At 53.3% G+C, this 20000-nt stretch overlaps 2 protein-coding genes across 2 annotated transcripts in view; both read left to right on the forward strand.

Annotated features, from left to right (window-relative positions):
- LOC116958111 (uncharacterized) overlaps positions 1-20000 on the forward strand; it is a 348130-nt gene that overhangs the window by 266095 nt on the left and 62035 nt on the right. The gene's annotated exons all lie outside the window — the stretch shown is intronic.
- On the forward strand, positions 4659-18563 carry LOC142923262 (claudin-4-like). The gene is made up of 2 exons (XM_076064290.1): positions 4659-4844; positions 17896-18563. The coding sequence occupies exon 2, from the start codon at positions 17909-17911 to the stop codon at positions 18536-18538; it is 630 nt and encodes a 209-aa protein (XP_075920405.1). The 5' UTR covers positions 4659-4844; positions 17896-17908; the 3' UTR covers positions 18539-18563.

Genomic DNA, 20000 nt, shown 5'->3' on the forward strand with positions numbered 1-20000 from the left:
AGAAGAAGTCACCCCCTGTGAGTGGCTGGCTGAGGTGCCATCTGCTGAGGAAGTACTGAAGGCGATTCAGAGTCTGGGACCAGGAAAGGCACCGGGCAGAGATGATCTCCCAAGCAAAATGCTGAGTGAGGGTGGCGTTTGTGCACAGACTGCCCTATATGACATCATAACAACAGTCTGGACCACTGGACGGGTTCCGCAGGATTGGAAGGATGCCCTGGTGGTCCCCCTCTTTAAGAAGGGGGACCGCACAGACTGTAACAATTACAGGGGCATCTCACTCCTCAGTGTGCCGGGAAAGGTCCTGGCAAGGATTATTCAGCATCGCCTTGCCAGGCACGCTGAGGAGAGGCTTGCGGAGCCCCAATGCGGTTTCAGGAAAGGGCGGTCCTGCACAGATGCCATTATTTACGTCCGTCTGCTACAGCAGAGGTGTAGGGAATTCCAACAAGACCTACATCTCTGCTTTATTGACCTGGTCAAGGCCTATGATACCATCAGTAGGCCTGGGCTCTGGGTTGTTCTTCATGCTTTTGGAGTCCCTGACCCTCTGCTCACGATCATTAAGGACCTTCATGATGGTGAGCGGGCCCGGGTAAAACTATGTGGCCGGGAGACGGAGCCATTCCCTGTACACCTTGGGGTGCGACAGGGATGTCCTCTGGCTCCCACATTATTTAACATCTATTTCGACCACGTAGTTCGTGAAGCCTTCAGTAGCTGTACCGGGGGAATTTCCATTTGGTACAGATACAATGGGAGGCTGATCGATGCCCGGGTGCGGTCAAGGGATGGCTCCCTATTGGTCAACCGCGTTATGCATGCTGATGATTTGGTAATAGCTGCTCAGTCAGAGGAGGAGTTGGAAACGCTGCTGCTGAGACTGGAGCGTGCCACTAAGAGGTGGGGCCTTACCATCAGCCCCACCAAAACTAAGCACCTGCCTGGGTATTTTATAGCATCGGACACTCCACCCCAACAACTCCCAATCGGTGATGGGGCAGTTGTGGAGAGAGTGGACAGTTTCCCATACCTGGGCAGTGTGCTTATGACTGGCTCCAGTTTAACAGCAGAGGTCTCACTCCGAATCAGTCGAGCGGCAATATCTTTTCATCGGTTGCGTAATGCTGTGTGGAAGCTACCTGGTCTGTCGCTCCGCACTAAGCTTCAGGTCTTCTCGGCCACGGTCATTCCCTCCCTTCTCTATGCTTGCGAAACGTGGACCCCCCTAATGGAACATCTTCGCCGGTTAGAAACATTTAGGCTGGCCTGCCTACGATCTATCCTGGGTTTATCCAGGCTGGATTGAATTTCGATTTAAAGCTTTCGTGACTGCAAGGATTCATCTTCTTTGGTTCTTTCGGTAAAGTCACGTAGAATGAGAATAAAATAATAAAATAACACGATAAAATTTTCACGACGTTTCGGCCACAACGCAAGCGGCCGTCTTCAGAGCTGTCGTCCCGACAGGTCTGTACCTTTCACCTGAAGACGGCCGCTTGCGTTGTGGCCGAAACGTCGTGAGAATTTTATCATGTTATTTTATTATTTTCTTCTCATTCTACGTGACTTTACCGAAAGAACCAAAGAAGAACAGCCTGGATTGTGTGAGGAGCTCACAAATCCTTGAAAGATCTGGGCAAGGTCCCATCGGTGAGCTCCTCCGGCAGGCAAGGCTGCGATGGCTGGGTCATGTAGCCCGCATGCCCAGCCACCGCATGCCCAAACAGCTTTTGTTCGGCCGAATCGAGGGGGCTAAATGGGCGCGGCACGGGCTAGAGAAGAGATGGAGTGATGTGGTACAGGAGGACGTGGAGCTGAGTGGGTCAGTGAGTAAGTTGGTGATTGAGCGGGTGAGTGAGTGAGTGGGTAAGTGGGTGAGTGAGTGGGTGAGTGGGTGAGTGAGTGAGTGGATAAGTGGGTGAGTGAGTTTGAGTGAGTGAGTGGGTGAGTGGGTGAGTGAGTGGGTGAGTGAGTGAGTGAGTGGGTGAGTGAGTGGGTGAGTGAGTGGGTGGGTGAGTGAGTGAGTGGGTGAGTGGGTGAGTGAGTGAGTGGGTGAGTGAGTGGGTGAGTGAGTGGGTGAGTGGGTGAGTGAGTGGGTGAGTGAGTGGGTGAGTGAGTGAGTGAGTGGGTGAGTGAGTGAGTGGGTGAGTGGGTGACTGTATCTCGAGATCTCACAGACCCCTGCTGATGACGATGTTGTTGTTGATGGTGATGATGACATTGTGAGCTCATGGCAGTTCAAGTTTATCAGCTGATTTAGGGCTGAGCGGACCTGGGGGAATCCCCGGACGGCTGATTCACGGATCGTAAATACTTGGGCGGGAGATTGTGGGTTTCGGTTCGGTCCACCACTAGGTCGGCTCGGCCTCAAATAACAACACAATCTCACCGTCTTACACACACACTCACCACCTCACTCACCCACTCACCCACCCACTCACCCTCTCACTCACCCATTCACTCACCCACTCACTCACCAATTCACTCAACCACTCATGGACCATCTCACTCACCAACTCACTCACCCACGCACCCTCTCACTCACCAACTCAATCACCCACCCACTCACCAACTCACTCACCCACTCACTCTCCATCTCACTTACCCACTCACCAACTCACTCACGCACTCACCCACCCACTCACCCTCTCACTCACGAACTCAATCACCCACCCACTCACCAACTCACTCACCCACTCACTTACCCACTCACCAACTCACTCACGCACTCACCCACCCACTCACCCTCTCACTCACCCACTCACTAACCCACTCACCCACTCACTCACCAATTCACTCAACCACTCAGGGACCATCTCACTCACCAACTCACTCACCCACACACTCACCAATTCAATGACCCACCCACTCACCAACTGAATTACCCATTCACTCACCAACTCACTCACCCACCCACTCACTCACAATCTCACTTACCCACTCACTCACCAATTCACTCACCCACCCACTCACTCACCAAGTCACTCACCCACCAACTCACCAACTCACTTATCCACTTACCCACTCACTCACCAACTCACTCACCCACCCACTCACTTACCAACTCACTCACCCACCCACTCACTTACCAACTCACTCACCCACTCACCAATTCACTCACCCACCCACTCAATCACCAACTCACTCACCCACTCACCATTTCACTCACCCACTCACGGACCATCTCACTCACCAACTCACTCACCCACGCACCCTCTCACTCACCAACTCAATCACCCACCCACTCACCAACTCACTCACCCACTCACTCTCCATCTCACTTACCCACTCACCAACTCACTCACGCACTCACCCACCCACTCACCCTCTCACTCACCAACTCAATCACCCACCCACTCACCAACTCACTCACCCACTCACTTACCCACTCACCAACTCACTCACGCACTCACCCACCCACTCACCCTCTCACTCACCCACTCACTCACCCACTCACCTACTCACTCACCAATTCACTCAACCACTCATGGACCATCTCACTCACCAACTCACTCACCCACACACTCACCAATTCAATGACCCACCCACTCACCAACTGAATTACCCATTCACTCACCAACTCACTCATCCACCCACTCACTCACCATCTCACTTACCCACTCACTCACCAATTCACTCACCCACCCACTCACTCACCAAGTCACTCACTGACCAACTCACTCACCCACCCACTCACTCACCAAGTCACTCACCCACCAACTCACCAACTCACTTACCCACTAACCCACTCACTCACCAACTCACCCACCCACCCACTCACTTACCAACTCACTCACCCACTCACCAATTCACTCACCCACCCACTCAATCACCAACTCACTCACCCACTCACTTACCAATTCACTCACCCACTCACGGACCATCTCACTCAACCACTCACCCACTCACTCGCCCACTTGCCAACTCACTTACCACCTCATTCACCAATTCACTCACCCACTCACCAACTAACTCACCCATTCACTCACCAACTGACTCACGAGTTAACTCACCCACTCACCAACTCACTCACCCATTTACTCACCAACTCACTCACCCATTCACTCACGCACTCACTCATCAATAACTCACCAACTCACTTACTCACTCACTTACCCATTCACTAATCCATTCACTCACCCACTCACTCACTCATCAGCTCACCCACCTTTGGGAGGGTAGTTGAGTGAGTGAGTGAGTCGGTGGGTGAGTTAGTGGGTGAGTGAGTGGGTGGGTGAGTGAGTGGGTGGGTGAGTGGGTGAATGGGTGGGTGAGTGAGTGAGTGGGTGAGTGAGTTGGTGAGTGGGTGAATGGGTGGGTGAGTGAGTGAGTGGGTGGGTGGGTGAGTGAGTGGGTGGGTGAGTGGGTGGGTGGGTGAGTGGGTGGGTGAGTGAGTGGGTGGGTGAGTAGGTGGGTGAGTAGGTGAGTGGATAGTTTAGGGAGTGAGTGAGTGGGTGGGTGAGTGAGTGAGTGAGTGGGTGGGTGAGTGGGTGGGTGAGTGGGTGGGTGAGTGAGTGGGTGAGTGAGTAGGTGGGTGAGTAGGTGGGTGAGTAGGTGAGAGGGTAGTTTAGGGAGTGAGTGGGTGGGTGGGTGAGTGAGTGGGTGGGTGAGTGAGTGGATGAGTGAGTGAGTGGGTGAATGAGTGGGTGGGTCGTGACGCCTACAGAGCAACTCGATATAACAGGTGGACTCTGATCCCGGCCTGTCACTGGAAGAGACACGCTGAGACACGCTGAGACACAGACAGAGACACACAGAGACACGCGGAGACACAGACAGAGACACAGACAGAGACACGCAGAGAGACAGGACAAAGCTGTCGATTCAACTCTCAAACTAAGGTAAGAATTTGATGAATGGTTCTCTGTGAGTCTTTGGGTCTCTTTATGAGTCTATGGAGTCAGGGTCCGGGATGGAACCCACGACCTCCTGTAGACCAGGCGAGGTAGTCAACATCTCCTAGCCACTGTGGTGTCAGGGTCAGGATCTAACCCACGACCTCCTGTATACCAGGCGAGGTAGTCAACATCTCCTAGCCACTGTGGTGTCAGGATCTAACCCACGACCTCCTGTAGACCTGGCGAGGTAGTCAACATCTCCTAGCCACTGTGGTGTCAGGGTCCGCCTGGTCTACAGGAGGTCGTGTGTTCGATCCCGACCCTGACGATGCCAGCTGCTGCTGTCGATGTAGAGTCTGCGTCTCTCTCTGTCTCTGTCTCTCTCTCTGTCTCTCTCTGTCTCTGTCTCTCTCTCTGTCTCTCTCTCTCTGTCTCTGTCTATGGTTCTATCTTGGTCTCTGTGGGTCTCTGTGGGTCTCTGTGGGTCTCTATGGGTCTCTGTGGGTCTCTATGAGGCTATGTGAGTCTCTATCGGTCTCTGGATCTATGTGGGTCTCTATGGGTCTCTGTGGGTCTCTATGAGTCTATGTGGGTCTCTATGTGTCTCTGTTGGTCTCTGGATCGCTGTGGGTCTCTATGTGTCTCTGTGGGTCTCTATGAGGCTATGTGAGTCTCTATGGGTCTCTGTGGGTCTCTGGATCTATGTGGGTCTCTATGGGTCTATGTGGGTCTCTATGAGGCTATGTGAGTCTCTATGTGTCTCTGTGGGTCTCTGGATCTCTGTGGGTCTCTGTGGGTCTCTGTGGGTCTCTATGGGTCTCTGGATCTATGTGGGTCTCTATGGGTCTCTGTGAGTCTCTGTGGGTCTCTGGATCTATGTGGGTCTCTATGGGTATCTGTGGGTCTCTGTGGGTCTCTATGGGTCTCTGTGAGTCTCTGTGGATCTCTGTGGGTCTCTGTGGGTCTCTATGTGTCTCTGTGGGTCTCTGGATCTATGTGGGTCTCTATGGGTATCTGTGGGTCTCTATGAGGCTATGTGAGTCTCTATGGGTCTCTGTGGGTCTCTATGAGGCTATGTGAGTCTCTATGGGTCTCTGTGGGTCTCTGGATCTATGTGGGTCTCTATGGGTATCTGTGGGTCTCTATGAGGCTATGTGAGTCTCTATGGGTCTCTATTGGTCTCTATGAGGCTATGTGAGTCTCTGTGGGTCTCTGTGGGTCTCTGGATCTATGTGGGTCTCTATGGGTATCTGTGGGTCTCTATGAGGCTATGTGAGTCTCTATGGGTCTCTATTGGTCTCTGGATCTATGTGGGTCTCTATGTGTCTCTGTTGGTCTCTGGATCGCTGTGGGTCTCTATGGGTATCTGTGGGTCTCTATGAGTCTATGTGAGTCTCTATGGGTCTCTGTGGGTCTCTGGATCTATGTGGGTCTCTATGGGTCTTTGTGGGTCTCTATGAGTCTATGTGGGTCTCTATGGGTCTCTATTGGTCTCTATGAGGCTATGTGAGTCTCTGTGGGTCTCTGTGGGTCTCTGGATCTATGTGGGTCTCTATGGGTATCTGTGGGTCTCTATGAGGCTATGTGAGTCTCTATGGGTCTCTGTGGGTCTCTGGATCTATGTGGGTCTCTATGGGTATCTGTGGGTCTCTATGAGGCTATGTGAGTCTCTATGGGTCTCTGTGGGTCTCTGGATCTATGTGGGTCTCTGTGGGTCTCTGTGGGTCTCTATGAGGCTATGTGAGTCTCTATGGGTCTCTGTGGGTCTCTGGATCTATGTGGGTCTCTATGGGTCTCTGTGGGTCTCTATGAGGCTATGTGGGTCTCTATGGGTCTCTGTTGGTCTCTGGATCGCTGTGGGTCTCTATGAGTCTACAGTGAGGGAAACACGTGTTTGATCTCCTGCTGATTTTGTACGTTTGCCCACTGACAAAGAAATGATCAGTCTATAATTTTAATGGTAGGTTTATTTGAACAGTGAGATACAGAATAACAACAACAAAATCCAGAAAAACGTATGTCAAAAATGCTATAAATTGATTTGCATTTAAATGAGGGAAAGAAAAAAATAAGTATTTGACCCCCTCTCAATCAGAAAGATTTCTGGCTCCCAGGTGTCTTTTATTCAGGTAATGAGCTGAGATTAGGAGCACACTCTTAAAGGGAGTGCTCCTAATCTCAGCATGTTACCTGTATAAAAGACACCTGTCCACAGAAGCAATCAATCAGATTCCAAACTCTCCACCATGGCCAAGACCAAAGAGCCCTCCAAGGATGTCAGGAACAAGATTGTAGACCTACACAAGGCTGGAATGGGCTACAAGACCATTGCCAAGCAGCTTGGTGAGAAGGTGACAACAGTTAGTGCGATTATTCGCAAATGGAAGAAACACAAAAGAATTGTCAATCTCCCTCGGCCTGGGGCTCCATGCAAGATCTCACCTCGTGGAGTTGCAATGATCTTGAAAACGGTGAGGAATCAGCCCAGAACTACACGGGAGGATCTTGTTAATGATCTCAAGGCAGCTGGGACCATAGTCACCAAGAAAACAATTGGTAACACACTATGCCGTGAAGGACTGAAATCCTGCAGCGCCCGCAAGGTCCCCCTGCTCAAGAAAGCACATATACATGCCCGTCTGAAGTTTGCCAATGAACATCTGAATGATTCAGAGGACAACTGGGTGAAAGTGTTGTGGTCAGATGAGACCAAAATGGAGCTCTTTGGCATCAACTCAACTCGCCGTGTTTGGAGGAGGAGGAATGCTGCCTATGACCCCAAGAACACCATCCCCACCGTCAAACATGGAGGTGGAAACATTATGCTTTGGGGGGTGTTTTTCTGCTAAAGGGACAGGACAACTTCACCGCATCAAAGGGACGATGGACGGGGCCATGTACCGTCAAATCTTGGGTGAGAACAACCTCCTTCCCTCAGCCAGGACATTGAAAATGGGTCGTGGATCTGCAAAGAGGAGTGGGACAAAATCCTTCCTGAGATGTGTGCAAACCTGGTGGCCAACTATAAGAAACGTCTGACCTCTGTGATTGCCAACAAGGGTTTTTCCACCAAGTACTGAGTCATGTTTGTGTCTCTATGTGTCTCTGTGTGTCTCTATGTGTCTCTGTGTGTCTCTGTGTGTCTCTGTATCTCTATGTGTCTCTGTGTATCCCTGTGTGTTTCTGTGTGTATCTGTGTGTCTCTATGTATCTCTGTGTCTCTGTGTGTCTCTATGTGTCTCTATGTATCTCTGTGCGTCTCTATGTGTCTCTGTGTGTCTCTATGTGTCTCTGTGTGTCTCTATGTGTCTCTGTGTCTCTATGTGTCTCTGTATATCCCTGTGTGTCTCTATGTGTATCTGTGTGTCTCTATGTATCTCTGTGTGTCTCTGTGTGTCTCTACGTGTCTCTGTGTATCTCTGTGTGTCTCTGTGTGTCTCTATGTGTCTCTGTGTGTCTCTATGTGTCTCTGTGTGTATCTATGTGTCTCTGTGTATCTCTATGTGTCTCTATGTGTCTCTGTGTGTCTCTATGTGTCTCTGTGTGTCTCTGTGTGTCTCTGTATCTCTATGTGTCTCTGTGTATCCCTGTGTGTTTCTGTGTGTATCTGTGTGTCTCTATGTATCTCTGTGTCTCTGTGTGTCTCTATGTGTCTCTATGTGTCTCTGTGCGTCTCTATTTGTCTCTATGTGTATCTATGTGTCTCTGTGTGTCTCTATGTGTCTCTGTGTGTCTCTATGTGTCTCTGTGTGTCTCTATGTGTTTCTGTGTCTCTATGTGTCTCTGTGTATCCCTGTGTGTCTCTATGTGTATCTGTGTGTCTCTATGTATCTCTGTGTGTCTCTGTGTGTCTCTACGTGTCTCTGTGTATCTCTGTGTGTCTCTGTGTGTCTCTATGTGTCTCTGTGTGTCTCTATGTGTCTCTGTGTGTATCTATGTGTCTCTGTGTATCTCTATGTGTCTCTATGTGTCTCTGTGTGTCTATTTGTGTCTCTGTGTGTCTCTGTGTGTCTCTGTGTGTCTCTTTGTGTCTCTGTGTGTCTCTGTGTGTCTCTGTGTGTCTCTGTTTCTCTGTGCTTCTCTCTGTGTCTCCATGTGTCTCTATGTGTCTCTCTGTGTGTATGTGTCTCTATGTGTCTCTGTGTGTCTCTCTGTGTCTCTCTGTGTCTCTGTGTGTCTCTCTGTGTTTCTGTGTGTCTCTTTGTGTCTCTGTGTGTCTCTGTGTGTCTTTGTGTGTCTCTGTTTCTCTGTGCTTCTCTCTGTGTCTCCATGTGTCTCTATGTGTCTCTCTGTGTGTATGTGTCTCTATGTGTCTCTGTGTTTCTCTCTGTGTCTCTATGTGTCTCTGTGTGTCTCTCCTAGCCACTGTGGTGTCAGGATGTAACCCACGACCTCCTGTAGACCAGGCGAGGTAGTCAACATCTCCTAGCCACTGTGGTGTCAGAGTCAGGATCTAACCCACGACCTCCTGTAGACCAGGCGAGGTAGTCAACATCTCCTAGTCACTGTGGTGTCAGGATGTAACCCACGACCTCCTGTAGACCAGGCGAGGTAGTCAACATCTCCTAGCCACTGTGGTGTCAGGATCTAACCCACGACCTCCTGTAGACCAGGCGAGGTAGTCAACATCTAGCGAGTCTGCTGTCTGAGCCACCGAATCTCCGTTTTGAGCCACACGGCTGAGCGTCGAACTCACTCGGATTAGTCGTGGCTAGCCAGGTCGCCGTCGAACAATCAGTTAACACCTAGTAGCATGGGTCTGGGTCTCTGTGGGTGTCGCTATGGGTGTCTCTATGGGTGTCTCTGTGAGTCTCTGTGGGTGTCTCTGTGGGTGTCTCTGTGGGTGTCTCTGTGAGTCTCTATGGGTGTCTCTGTGGGTGTCTCTGTGAGTCTCTGTGGGTGTCGCTATGGGTGTCTCTATGGGCGGCTCTGTGAGTCTCTGTGGGTGTCTCTGTGGGTGTCTCTGTGGGTGTCTCTGTGGGTCTCTCTGGGTCTCTGTGGATGTCTCTGTGGGTCTCTGTGGGTGTCGCTATGGGTGTCTCTGTGAGTGTCTCTGTGGGTCTCTGTGGGTGTCTCTATGGGTGTCTCTGTGGGTCTCTGTGGGTGTCGCTATGGGTGTCTCTGTGGGTGTCTCTGTGAGTCTCTGTGGGTGTCTCTGTGAGTCTCTGTGGGTGTCTCTATGGGTGTCTCTGTGGGTGTCTCTGTGGGTGTCTCTGTGGGTCTCTCTGGGTCTCTGTGGATGTCTCTGTAGGTCTCTGTGGGTGTCTCTGTGGGTCTCTATGTGTGTCTCTATGAGTTTCTGTGGGTCTCTATGGGTGTCTCTGTGGGTGTCTCTGTGGGTGTCTCTGTGAGTCTCTGTGGGTGTCTCTGTGAGTCTCTGTGGGTGTCTCTATGGGTGTCTCTGTGGGTGTCTCTGTGGGTCTCTGTGGATGTCTCTGTGGGTCTCTGTGGGTGTCTCTGTGAGTCTCTGTGGGTGTCTCTGTGGGTGTCTCTGTGAGTCTCTGTGGGTGTCTCTATGGGTGTCTCTGTGGGTGTCTCTGTGGGTCTCTCTGGGTCTCTGTGGATGTCTCTGTGGGTCTCTGTGGGTCTCTGTGGGTGTCTCTGTGGATGTCTCTGTGGGTCTCTGTGGGTGTCTCTGTGAGTGTCTCTGTGGGTCTCTGTGGGTGTCCCTATGGGTGTCTTTGTGGGTGTCTCTGTGGATGTCTCTGTGGGTGTCTCTGTGAGTCTCTGTGGGTGTCTCTGCGGGTGTCTCTGTGAGTCTCTGTGGGTGTCTCGATGGGTTTCTCTGTGGGTGTCGCTATGGGTGTCTCTATGGGTGGCTCTGTGAGTCTCTGTGGGTGTCTCTGTGAGTCTCTGTGGGTGTCTCTATGGGTGTCTCTGTGAGTGTCTCTGTGGGTGTCTCTGTGGGTCTCTCTGGGTCTCTGTGGATGTCTCTGTGGGTCTCTGTGGGTGTCTCTGTGAGTGTCTCTGTGGGTCTCTGTGGGTGTCCCTATGGGTGTCTTTGTGGGTCTCTGTGGGTGTCTCTGTGGATGTCTCTGTGGGTGTCTCTGTGAGTCTCTGTGGGTGTCTCTGTGGGTGTCTCTGTGGGTCTCTCTGGGTCTCTGTGGATGTCTCTGTGTCTCTGTGGGTCTCTGTGGGTGTCTCTATGGGTGTCTCTGTAAGTCTCTGTGGGTGTCTCTGTGAGTCTCTGTGGGTGTCTCTATGGGTGTCTCTGTGGGTGTCTATGTGGGTATCTCTGTGGGTCTCTGTGGGTCTCTGTGGGTGTCTCTGTGGGTCTCTGTGGGTCTCTGTGGGTGTCTCTGTGGGTCTCTGTGGGTCTCTGTGGGTGTCTCTGTGGGTGTCTCTATGGGTGTCTCTGTGGGTCTCTGTGAGTGTCTCTGTGGGTCTCTGTGGGTCTCTGTGGGTGTCTCTGTGGGTCTCTATGTGTGTTTCTGTGAGTCTCTGTGGGTCTCTATGGGTGTCTCTGTGGGTGTCTCTGTGGGTGTCTCTGTGAGTCTCTGTGTGTCTCTGTGAGTCTCTGTGGGTGTCTCTGTGAGTCTCTGTGTGTCTCTGTGTGTCTCTGTGTGTCTCTGTGGATGTCTCTGTGGGTCTCTGTGGGTGTCTCTGTGAGTGTCTCTGTGTGTCTCTGTGGGTGTCTCTGTGAGTCTCTGTGGGTGTCTCTGTGTGTCTCTGTGGGTGTCTCTGTGGGTGTCTCTGTGTCTCTGTGAGTCTCTATGGGTGTCTCTGTGAGTCTCTGTGGGTGTCTCTGTGTGTCTCTGTGGGTCTCTGTGGGTGTCTCTGTGGGTCTCTGTGGGTGTCTCTGTGGGTCTCTGTGGGTGTCTCTGTGAGTATCTGTGTGTCTCTGTGTGTTTCTGTGTGTCTCTATGGGTCTCTGTGTGTCTCTGTGGGTCTCTGTGGGTCTCTGTGGGTGTCTCTGTGTGTCTCTGTGTGTCTCTGTGTGTCTCTGTGGGTCTCTGTGGGTGTCTCTGTGTGTCTCTGTGTGTCTCTGTGTGTCTCTGTGGGTGTCTCTGTGTGTCTCTGTGTGTCTCTGGGTCTCTATGGGTGTGTCTCTGGGTCTCTATGGGTGAGTCTCTGTGTCTCTATGGATGTGTCTCCGAGTCTCTGTGTGTCTCTGGATCTCTGTGTGTCTCTACGGGTGTGTGTGGGATGCAGGATGAGTGAGTGTAGTCGTATCTGTGTGTGTGTGTGTCAGTGATCTCTTCACCGTTCTCGTAGTGTGCACCACTGTTGTGTTTGCGTCCCGTGTTGGATTTTGTAACGTTCCTACCCCGTGCCCCGACTCTGTGATAAAGAGCTTCATAGCTCACCGGATTCCTCCTCCTGCAGTGTCAATATTCTGATTCTGACGACACACTTCTGACATAAATATAATTTTATTGTATTTCTACATATGTGACTTTACCGAAAAAAACAATGTGTAATTTATTCAGTCACGAAAGCTTTAATTCTTTATTAAACTTCTGACATTTACACGATCTAACCACCACAACAACAACAACACGCCTGTCTCCTATTCACCCACGACAGGTCACTAGACAACTCTCCCTGTCACCACCAACCCTCACACCCAGCTAACATCCCACACCTATCTCCTATTCACCCACGACAGGTCACTAGACAACTCTCCCTACCATCACCACCACCATCAACCCTCACACCCAGCTAACATCCCACACCGGTCTCCTATTCACCCACGGCAGGTCACTAGACAACTCTCCCTACCATCACCACCACCACCAACCCTCACACCCAGCTAACCTTCCACTCCTGGTCTCCTATTCACCCACGACAGGTCACTAGACAACTCTCCCTACCACCACCACCACCAACCCTCACACCCAGCTAACCTTCCACTCCTGGTCTCCTATTCACCCACGACAGGTCACAAGACAACTCTCCCTACCACCACCACCACCAACCCTCACACCCAGCTAACATCCCACACCTGTCTCCTATTCACCCACGGCAGGTCACTAGACAACTCTCCCTACCATCACCACCACCACCAACCCTCACACCCAGCTAACCTTCCACTCCTGGTCTCCTATTCACCCACGACAGGTCACTAGACAACTCTCCCTACCACCACCACCACCAACCCTCACACCCAGCTAACCTTCCACTCCTGGTCTCCTATTCACCCACGACAGGTCACAAGACAACTCTCCCTACCACCACCACCACCAACCCTCACACCCAGCTAACATCCCACACCTGTCTCCTATTCACCCACGACAGGTCACCAGACAACTCTCCCTACCATCACCACCACCACCAACCCTCACACCCAGCTAACATCCCACACCGGTCTCTTATTCACCCACGGCAGGTCACTAGACAACTCTCCTTACCACCACCACCACCAACCCTCACACCCAGCTAACCTTCCACTCCTGGTCTCCTATTCACTCACGACAGGTCACTAGACAACTCTCCCTGTCACCACCACCACCACCAACCCTCACACCCAGCTAACATCCCACACCTGTCTCCTATTCACCCACGGCAGGTCACTAGACAACTCTCCCTACCACCACCACCACCACCAACCCTCACACCCAGCTAACATCCCACTCCTGGTCTCCTATTCACCCACGACAGGTCACTAGACAACTCTCCCTACCACCACCACCAACCCTCACACCCAGCTAACATCCCACTCCTATCTCTTATTCACCCACGGCAGGTCACTCGACAACTCTCCCTGTCACCACCAACCCTCACACCCAGCTAACATCCCACTCCTATCTCTTATTCACCCACGGCAGGTCACTAGACAACTCTCCCTGTCACCACCAACCCTCACACCCAGCTAACATCCCACACCGGTCTCCTATTCACCCACGGCAGGTCACTAGACAACTCTCCCTGTCACCACCACCACCACCAACCCTCACACCCAGCTAACACCCCACACCTATCTCCTATTCACCCACGACAGGTCACTAGACAACTCTCCCTGTCACCACCAACCCTCACACCCAGCTAACATCCCACACCTATCTCCTATTCACCCACGGCAGGTCACTAGGCAACTCTCCCTACCACCACCACCACCACCACCAACCCTCACACCCAGCTAACATCCCACTCCTATCTCTTATTCACCCACGGCAGGTCACTCGACAACTCTCCCTGTCACCACCAACCCTCACACCCAGCTAACATCCCACACCTATCTCCTATTCACCCACGACAGGTCACTAGACAACTCTCCCTACCATCACCACCACCACCAACCCTCACACCCAGCTAACATCCCACACCCAGCTCCTATTCACTCACGACAGGTCACTAGACAACTCTCCCTACCACCACCACCACCAACCCTCACACCCAGCTAACATCCCACTCCTATCTCCTATTCACCCACGACAGGTCACTAGACAACTCTCCCTACCACCACCACCACCACCAACCCTCACACCCAGCTAACATCCCACACCGGTCTCCTATTCACCCACGGCAGGTCACTAGACAACTCTCCCTACCATCACCACCACCACCAACCCTCACACCCAGCTAACATTCCACACCTGTCTCCTATTCACCCACGACAGGTCACTAGACAACTCTCCCTACCACCACCACCACCAACCCTCACACCCAGCTAACATCCCACACCTATCTCCTATTCACTCACGACAGGTCACTAGACAACTCTCCCTACCACCACCACCAACCCTCACACCCAGCTAACCTTCCACTCCTGGTCTCCTATTCACCCACGACAGGTCACTAGACAACTCTCCCTACCACCACCACCAACCCTCACACCCAGCTAACACCCCACACCTATCTCCTATTCACCCACGGCAGGTCACTAGACAACTCTCCCTACCATCACCAGCACCACCAACCCTCACACCCAACTAACATCCCACTCCTATCTCCTATTCACCCACGACAGGTCACAAGACAACTCTCCCTACCACCACCACCACCAACCCTCACACCCAGCTAACATCCCACACCTGTCTCCTATTCACTCACGGCAGGTCACTAGACAACTCTCCCTGTCACCACCACCACCACCACCGCCAACCCTCACACCCAGCTAACATCCCACGCCCGGTCTCCTATTCACCCACGACAGGTCACAAGACAACTCTCCCTGTCACCACCAACCCTCACACCCAGCTAACATCCCACTCCTATCTCTTATTCACCCACGACAGGTCACTAGGCAACTCTCCCTACCACCACCACCACCAACCCTCACACCCAGCTAACATCCCACGCCCGGTCTCCTATTCACCCACGGCAGGTCACTAGACAACTCTCCCTACCATCACCACCACCACCACCAACCCTCACACCCAGCTAACACCCCACTCCTATCTCCTATTCACCCACGACAGGTCACTAGACAACTCTCCCTGTCACCACCAACCCTCACACCCAGCTAACATCCCACACCCGGTCTCCTATTCACCCACGACAGGTCACAAGACAACTCTCCCTACCACCACCACCAACCCTCACACCCAGCTAACATCCCACTCCTATCTCCTATTCACCCACGACAGGTCACTAGACAACTCTCCCTACCACCACCACCATCACCAACCCTCACACCCAGCTAACATCCCACACCTGTCTCCTATTCACCTACTACAGGTCACTAGACAACTCTCCCTACCATCACCACCACCACTAACCCTCACACCCAGCTAACATCCCACACCTATCTCCTATTCACCCACGGCAGGTCACTAGACAACTCTCCCTACCACCACCACCACCAACCCTCACACCCAGCTAACATCCCACTCCTATCTCCTATTCACCCACGACAGGTCACTAGACAACTCTCCCTACCACCACCAACCCTCACACCCAGCTAACCTTCCACTCCTGGTCTCCTATTCACCCACGACAGGTCACTGGACAACTCTCCCTGTCACCACCACCACCAACCCTCACACCCAGCTAACATCCCACACCCGGTCTCCTATTCACTCACAGCAGGTCACTAGACAACTCTCCCCACCACCACCACCACCAACCCTCACACCCAGCTAACCTTCCACTCCTGGTCTCCTATTCACCCACGACAGGTCACTAGACAACTCTCCCTACCACCACCACCACCACCAACCCTCACACCCAGCTAACATCCCACACCGGTCTCCTATTCACTCACTGCAGGTCACTAGACAACTCTCCCTACCACCACCACCACCAACCCTCACACCCAGCTAACATCCCACTCCTATCTCCTATTCACTCACGGCAGGTCACTAGACAACTCTCCTTACCACCACCACCACCAACCCTCACACCCAGCTAACATCCCACACCTGTCTCCTATTCACCCACGACAGGTCACTAGACAACTCTCCCTGTCACCACCAACCCTCACACCCAGCTAACACCCCACACCTATCTCCTATTCACCCACGACAGGTCACTAGACAACTCTCCCTGTCACCACCAACCCTCACACCCAGCTAACATCCCACACCTATCTCCTATTCACCCACGGCAGGTCACAAGACAACTCTCCCTACCACCACCACCACCACCATCAACCCTCACACCCAGCTAACATCCCACACCTGTCTCCTATTCACCCACGGCAGGGCACTAGACAACTCTCCCTACCACCACCAACCCTCACATCCAGCTAACATCCCACACCTGTCTCCTATTCACCCACGACAGGTCACTAGACAACTCTCCCTACCATCACCAACCCTCACACCCAGCTAACATCCCACACCGGTCTCCTATTCACCCACGACAGGTCACTAGACAACTCTCCCTGTCACCACCACCACAACCCTCACACCCAGCTAACCTTCCACTCCTGGTCTCCTATTCACCCACGACAGGTCACTAGACAACTCTCCCTGTCACCACCAACCCTCACACCCAGCTAACACCCCACTCCTATCTCCTATTCACCCACTACAGGTCACTAGACAACTCTCCCTACCACCACCACCACAACCCTCACACCCAGCTAACCTTCCACTCCTGGTCTCCTATTCACCCACGACAGGTCACTAGACAACTCTCCCTACCACCACCACCAACCCTCACACCCAGCTAACCTTCCACTCCTGGTCTCCTATTCACCCACGACAGGTCACTAGACAACTCTCCCTACCATCACCAACCCTCACACCCAGCTAACCTTCCACTCCTGGTCTCCTATTCACCCACGACAGGTCACTAGACAACTCTCCCTGTCACCACCAACCCTCACACCCAGCTAACATCCCACTCCTATCTCCTATTCACCCCACGACAGGTCACTAGACAACTCTCCCTGTCACCACCAACCCTCACACCCAGCTAACACCCCACTCCTATCTCTTATTCACCCACGACAGGTCACTAGACAACTCTCCCTACCACCACCACCACCACCAACCCTCACACCCAGCTAACATCCCACACCTATCTCCTATTCACCCACGACAGGTCACTAGACAACTCTCCCTACCACCACCACCACCACCAACCACCACACCCAGCTAACATCTCACACCTGGTCTCCTATTCACCCACGGCAGGTCACAAGACAACTCTCCCTACCACCACCACCAACCCTCACACCCAGCTAACACCCCACTCCTATCTCTTATTCACCCACGGCAGGTCACTAGACAACTCTCCCTACCATTACCACCACCACCACCACCAACCCTCACACCCAGCTAACATCCCACTCCTATCTCCTATTCACCCACGGCAGGTCACTAGACAACTCTCCCTACCACCACCACCACCAACCCTCACACCCAGCTAACCTTCCACTCCTATCTCTTATTCACCCACGGCAGGTCACTAGACAACTCTCCCTACCACCACCACCAACCCTCACACCCAGCTAACATCCCACACCGGTCTCCTATTCACCCACGGCAGGGCACTTGGCAACTCTCCCTACCACCACCAACCCTCACACCCAGCTAACCTTCCACTCCTGGTCTCCTATTCACCCACGACAGGTCACTAGACAACTCTCCCTACCACCACCACCACCACCAACCCTCACACCCAGCTAACACCCCACTCCTATCTCCCATCCACCCCACGGCAGCTCACACAGCAAGATGGTGAACGCCGGCCTCCAGATGGTGGGGCTGGCCCTCAGCCTGCTGGGCACCGTCGGCGGCATCGTGAGCTGCGCCCTGCCCATGTGGAAGGTCTCCGCCCTGCTGGGCAGCAGCGTCATCACCTCCATTATGACGTACGAGGGCCTCTGGATGAACTGCGTGGTGCAAAGCACGGGCCAGATGCAGTGCAAGCGCTACGACTCGATGCTGGCGCTGGGGCAGGACCTGCAGGCGGCCCGGGCGCTCACCGTCATCGCCGTCGTCCTCGCCGGCGTTGGCATCCTGGTGGCGATCGCGGGCGCCAAGTGCACCACGTGCGTGGAGGACGAGGCGACCAAGGCGCGGGTCTCCATCGCGGCCGGCGCCGTCTTCGTCCTCGCCGGAGCCCTCGAGATCGTGCCGGCGTCCTGGTCGGCCAACGCCATCGTCCGCGATTTCCACAACCCGCTGGTGCCCGAGGCGGGCAAGCGGGACATGGGCGCGTCGCTGTACCTGGGGTGGGCGTCCAGCGCCCTCATGCTGCTTGGGGGCGCCCTCCTCTGCTGCTCGTGCCCCCCCAAGAAGCCCAAATACGCGCCGCCAAAGTCGTCCATGGGCGGAGGCGGTCCCAGGAGCAACTTCGTGTGAGGGTTACGGAGGGTGGGGGGTGGAGGGGGTCAGTTTGTGGGGGGAGGGTGGGGGGGTCAGTCTGTGGGGGGTGGGGGGGGGTCAGTCTGTGGGGGGTGGGGGTCAGTCTGTGGGGGGGGGGGGTGGAGGGGTCAGTCTGTGGGGGGGGGGGGTGGAGGGGTCAGTCTGTGGGAAGTTAGAGGTACTTGTGTGTGTGTGTGTCTGTGTGTGTGTCTGTGTGTGTATCTGTGTGTGTGTGTGTGTCTGTGTGTATGTGTCTGTGTGTGTCTGTGTATGTGTGTCTGTGTGTCTGTGTGAGTGTGTGTGTGTCTGTGTGTCTGTGTGTGTGTGAGTCTGTGTGTGAGTCTGTGTGTGTGTCTGTGTGTGTTTGTCTGTGTGTGTGAGTCTGTGTGTGAGTCTGTGTGTGTGTCTGTGTGTGTTTGCCTGTGTGTGTGAGTCTGTGTGTGTGTATCTGTGTGTGTGTGTCTTTGTGTGTGTGTCTGTGTGTGTGTCTGTGTGTGTGTGTCTGTGTGTGTGTGTCTGTGTGTGTGTGTGTGTGTTTGTGTGTGTGTCTGTGTGTCTGTGTGCGTGTGTCTGTGTGTGTGTGTGTCTGTGTGTGTCTGTGTGTGTGTGAGTCTGTGTGTGTGTCTGTGTGTGTGTGAGTCTGTGTGTGTGTCTGTGTGTGTTTGTCTGTGTGTGTGAGTCTGTGTGTGAGTCTGTGTGTGTGTCTGTGTGTGTTTGCCTGTGTGTGTGAGTCTGTGTGTGTGTATCTGTGTGTGTGTGTCTTTGTGTGTGTGTCTGTGTCTGTGTGTGTGTGTCTGTGTGTGTGTGTGTTTGTGTGTGTTTGTGTGTGTTTGTGTGTGTGTCTGTGTGTCTGTGTGCGTGTGTCTGTGTGTCTGTGTGTCTGTGTGTGTCTGTGTGGACGTTCCATAGGATGAGTGTGTAGTGGGGAGCGGTAGTGTAGTGGTTAGCGCTACGCTGCGCTACAAACCCAGCGACCCGGGTTCGATTCCCGCTCACGGCCAACACCACCAGTGACGATTTTATCTGAACGGGTCCTGGGCCTCCCCTAGGTCGACTCAGCCTCAAATGAGTACCTGGTGCGGTGTGTAGTGGACATCGCCACTGGGGAGACAAAGGCGGCCGGGCGTGGTGCTGGCCACCCACCCCCTCGTGTGCTACAGTAGCGGCCTTCACAAGTGCTGCTCCCAAACAGCACTTGCCCCTACAATCTGCTAAGGCTGCACGGGGGAGCTTTGTCTTTGCGGTTTGGATTTTTCTACCCCTCTGCTGTAGCAGACAGAGAGAGAATATGGCATCTGTGCAGGACCGCCCTTTCCTGAAACCACATTGGGGCTCTGCAAGCCTCTCCTCAGCGTGCCTGGCGAGGCGATTTTGAATAATCCTTGCCAGGATCTTTCCCGGCACACTGAGGAGTGAGATGCCCCTGTAGTTGTTACAGTCTGTGCGGTCCCCCTTCTTA

Source organism: Petromyzon marinus, unplaced genomic scaffold (assembly GCF_048934315.1).
Source record: "Petromyzon marinus isolate PM22_M1 ecotype Great Lakes invasive population unplaced genomic scaffold, UKy_Petmar_22M1.pri1.0 PM_Scaffold_37, whole genome shotgun sequence".
In the NCBI taxonomy this organism is placed as follows: domain Eukaryota; kingdom Metazoa; phylum Chordata; class Hyperoartia; order Petromyzontiformes; family Petromyzontidae; genus Petromyzon; species Petromyzon marinus.

Bases quoted from the DNA above. Each gene is read 5' to 3' on its own strand.
- LOC142923262 (XM_076064290.1), top strand. From the start codon at position 17,909: ATGGTGAACGCCGGCCTCCAGATGGTGGGGCTGGCCCTCAGCCTGCTG.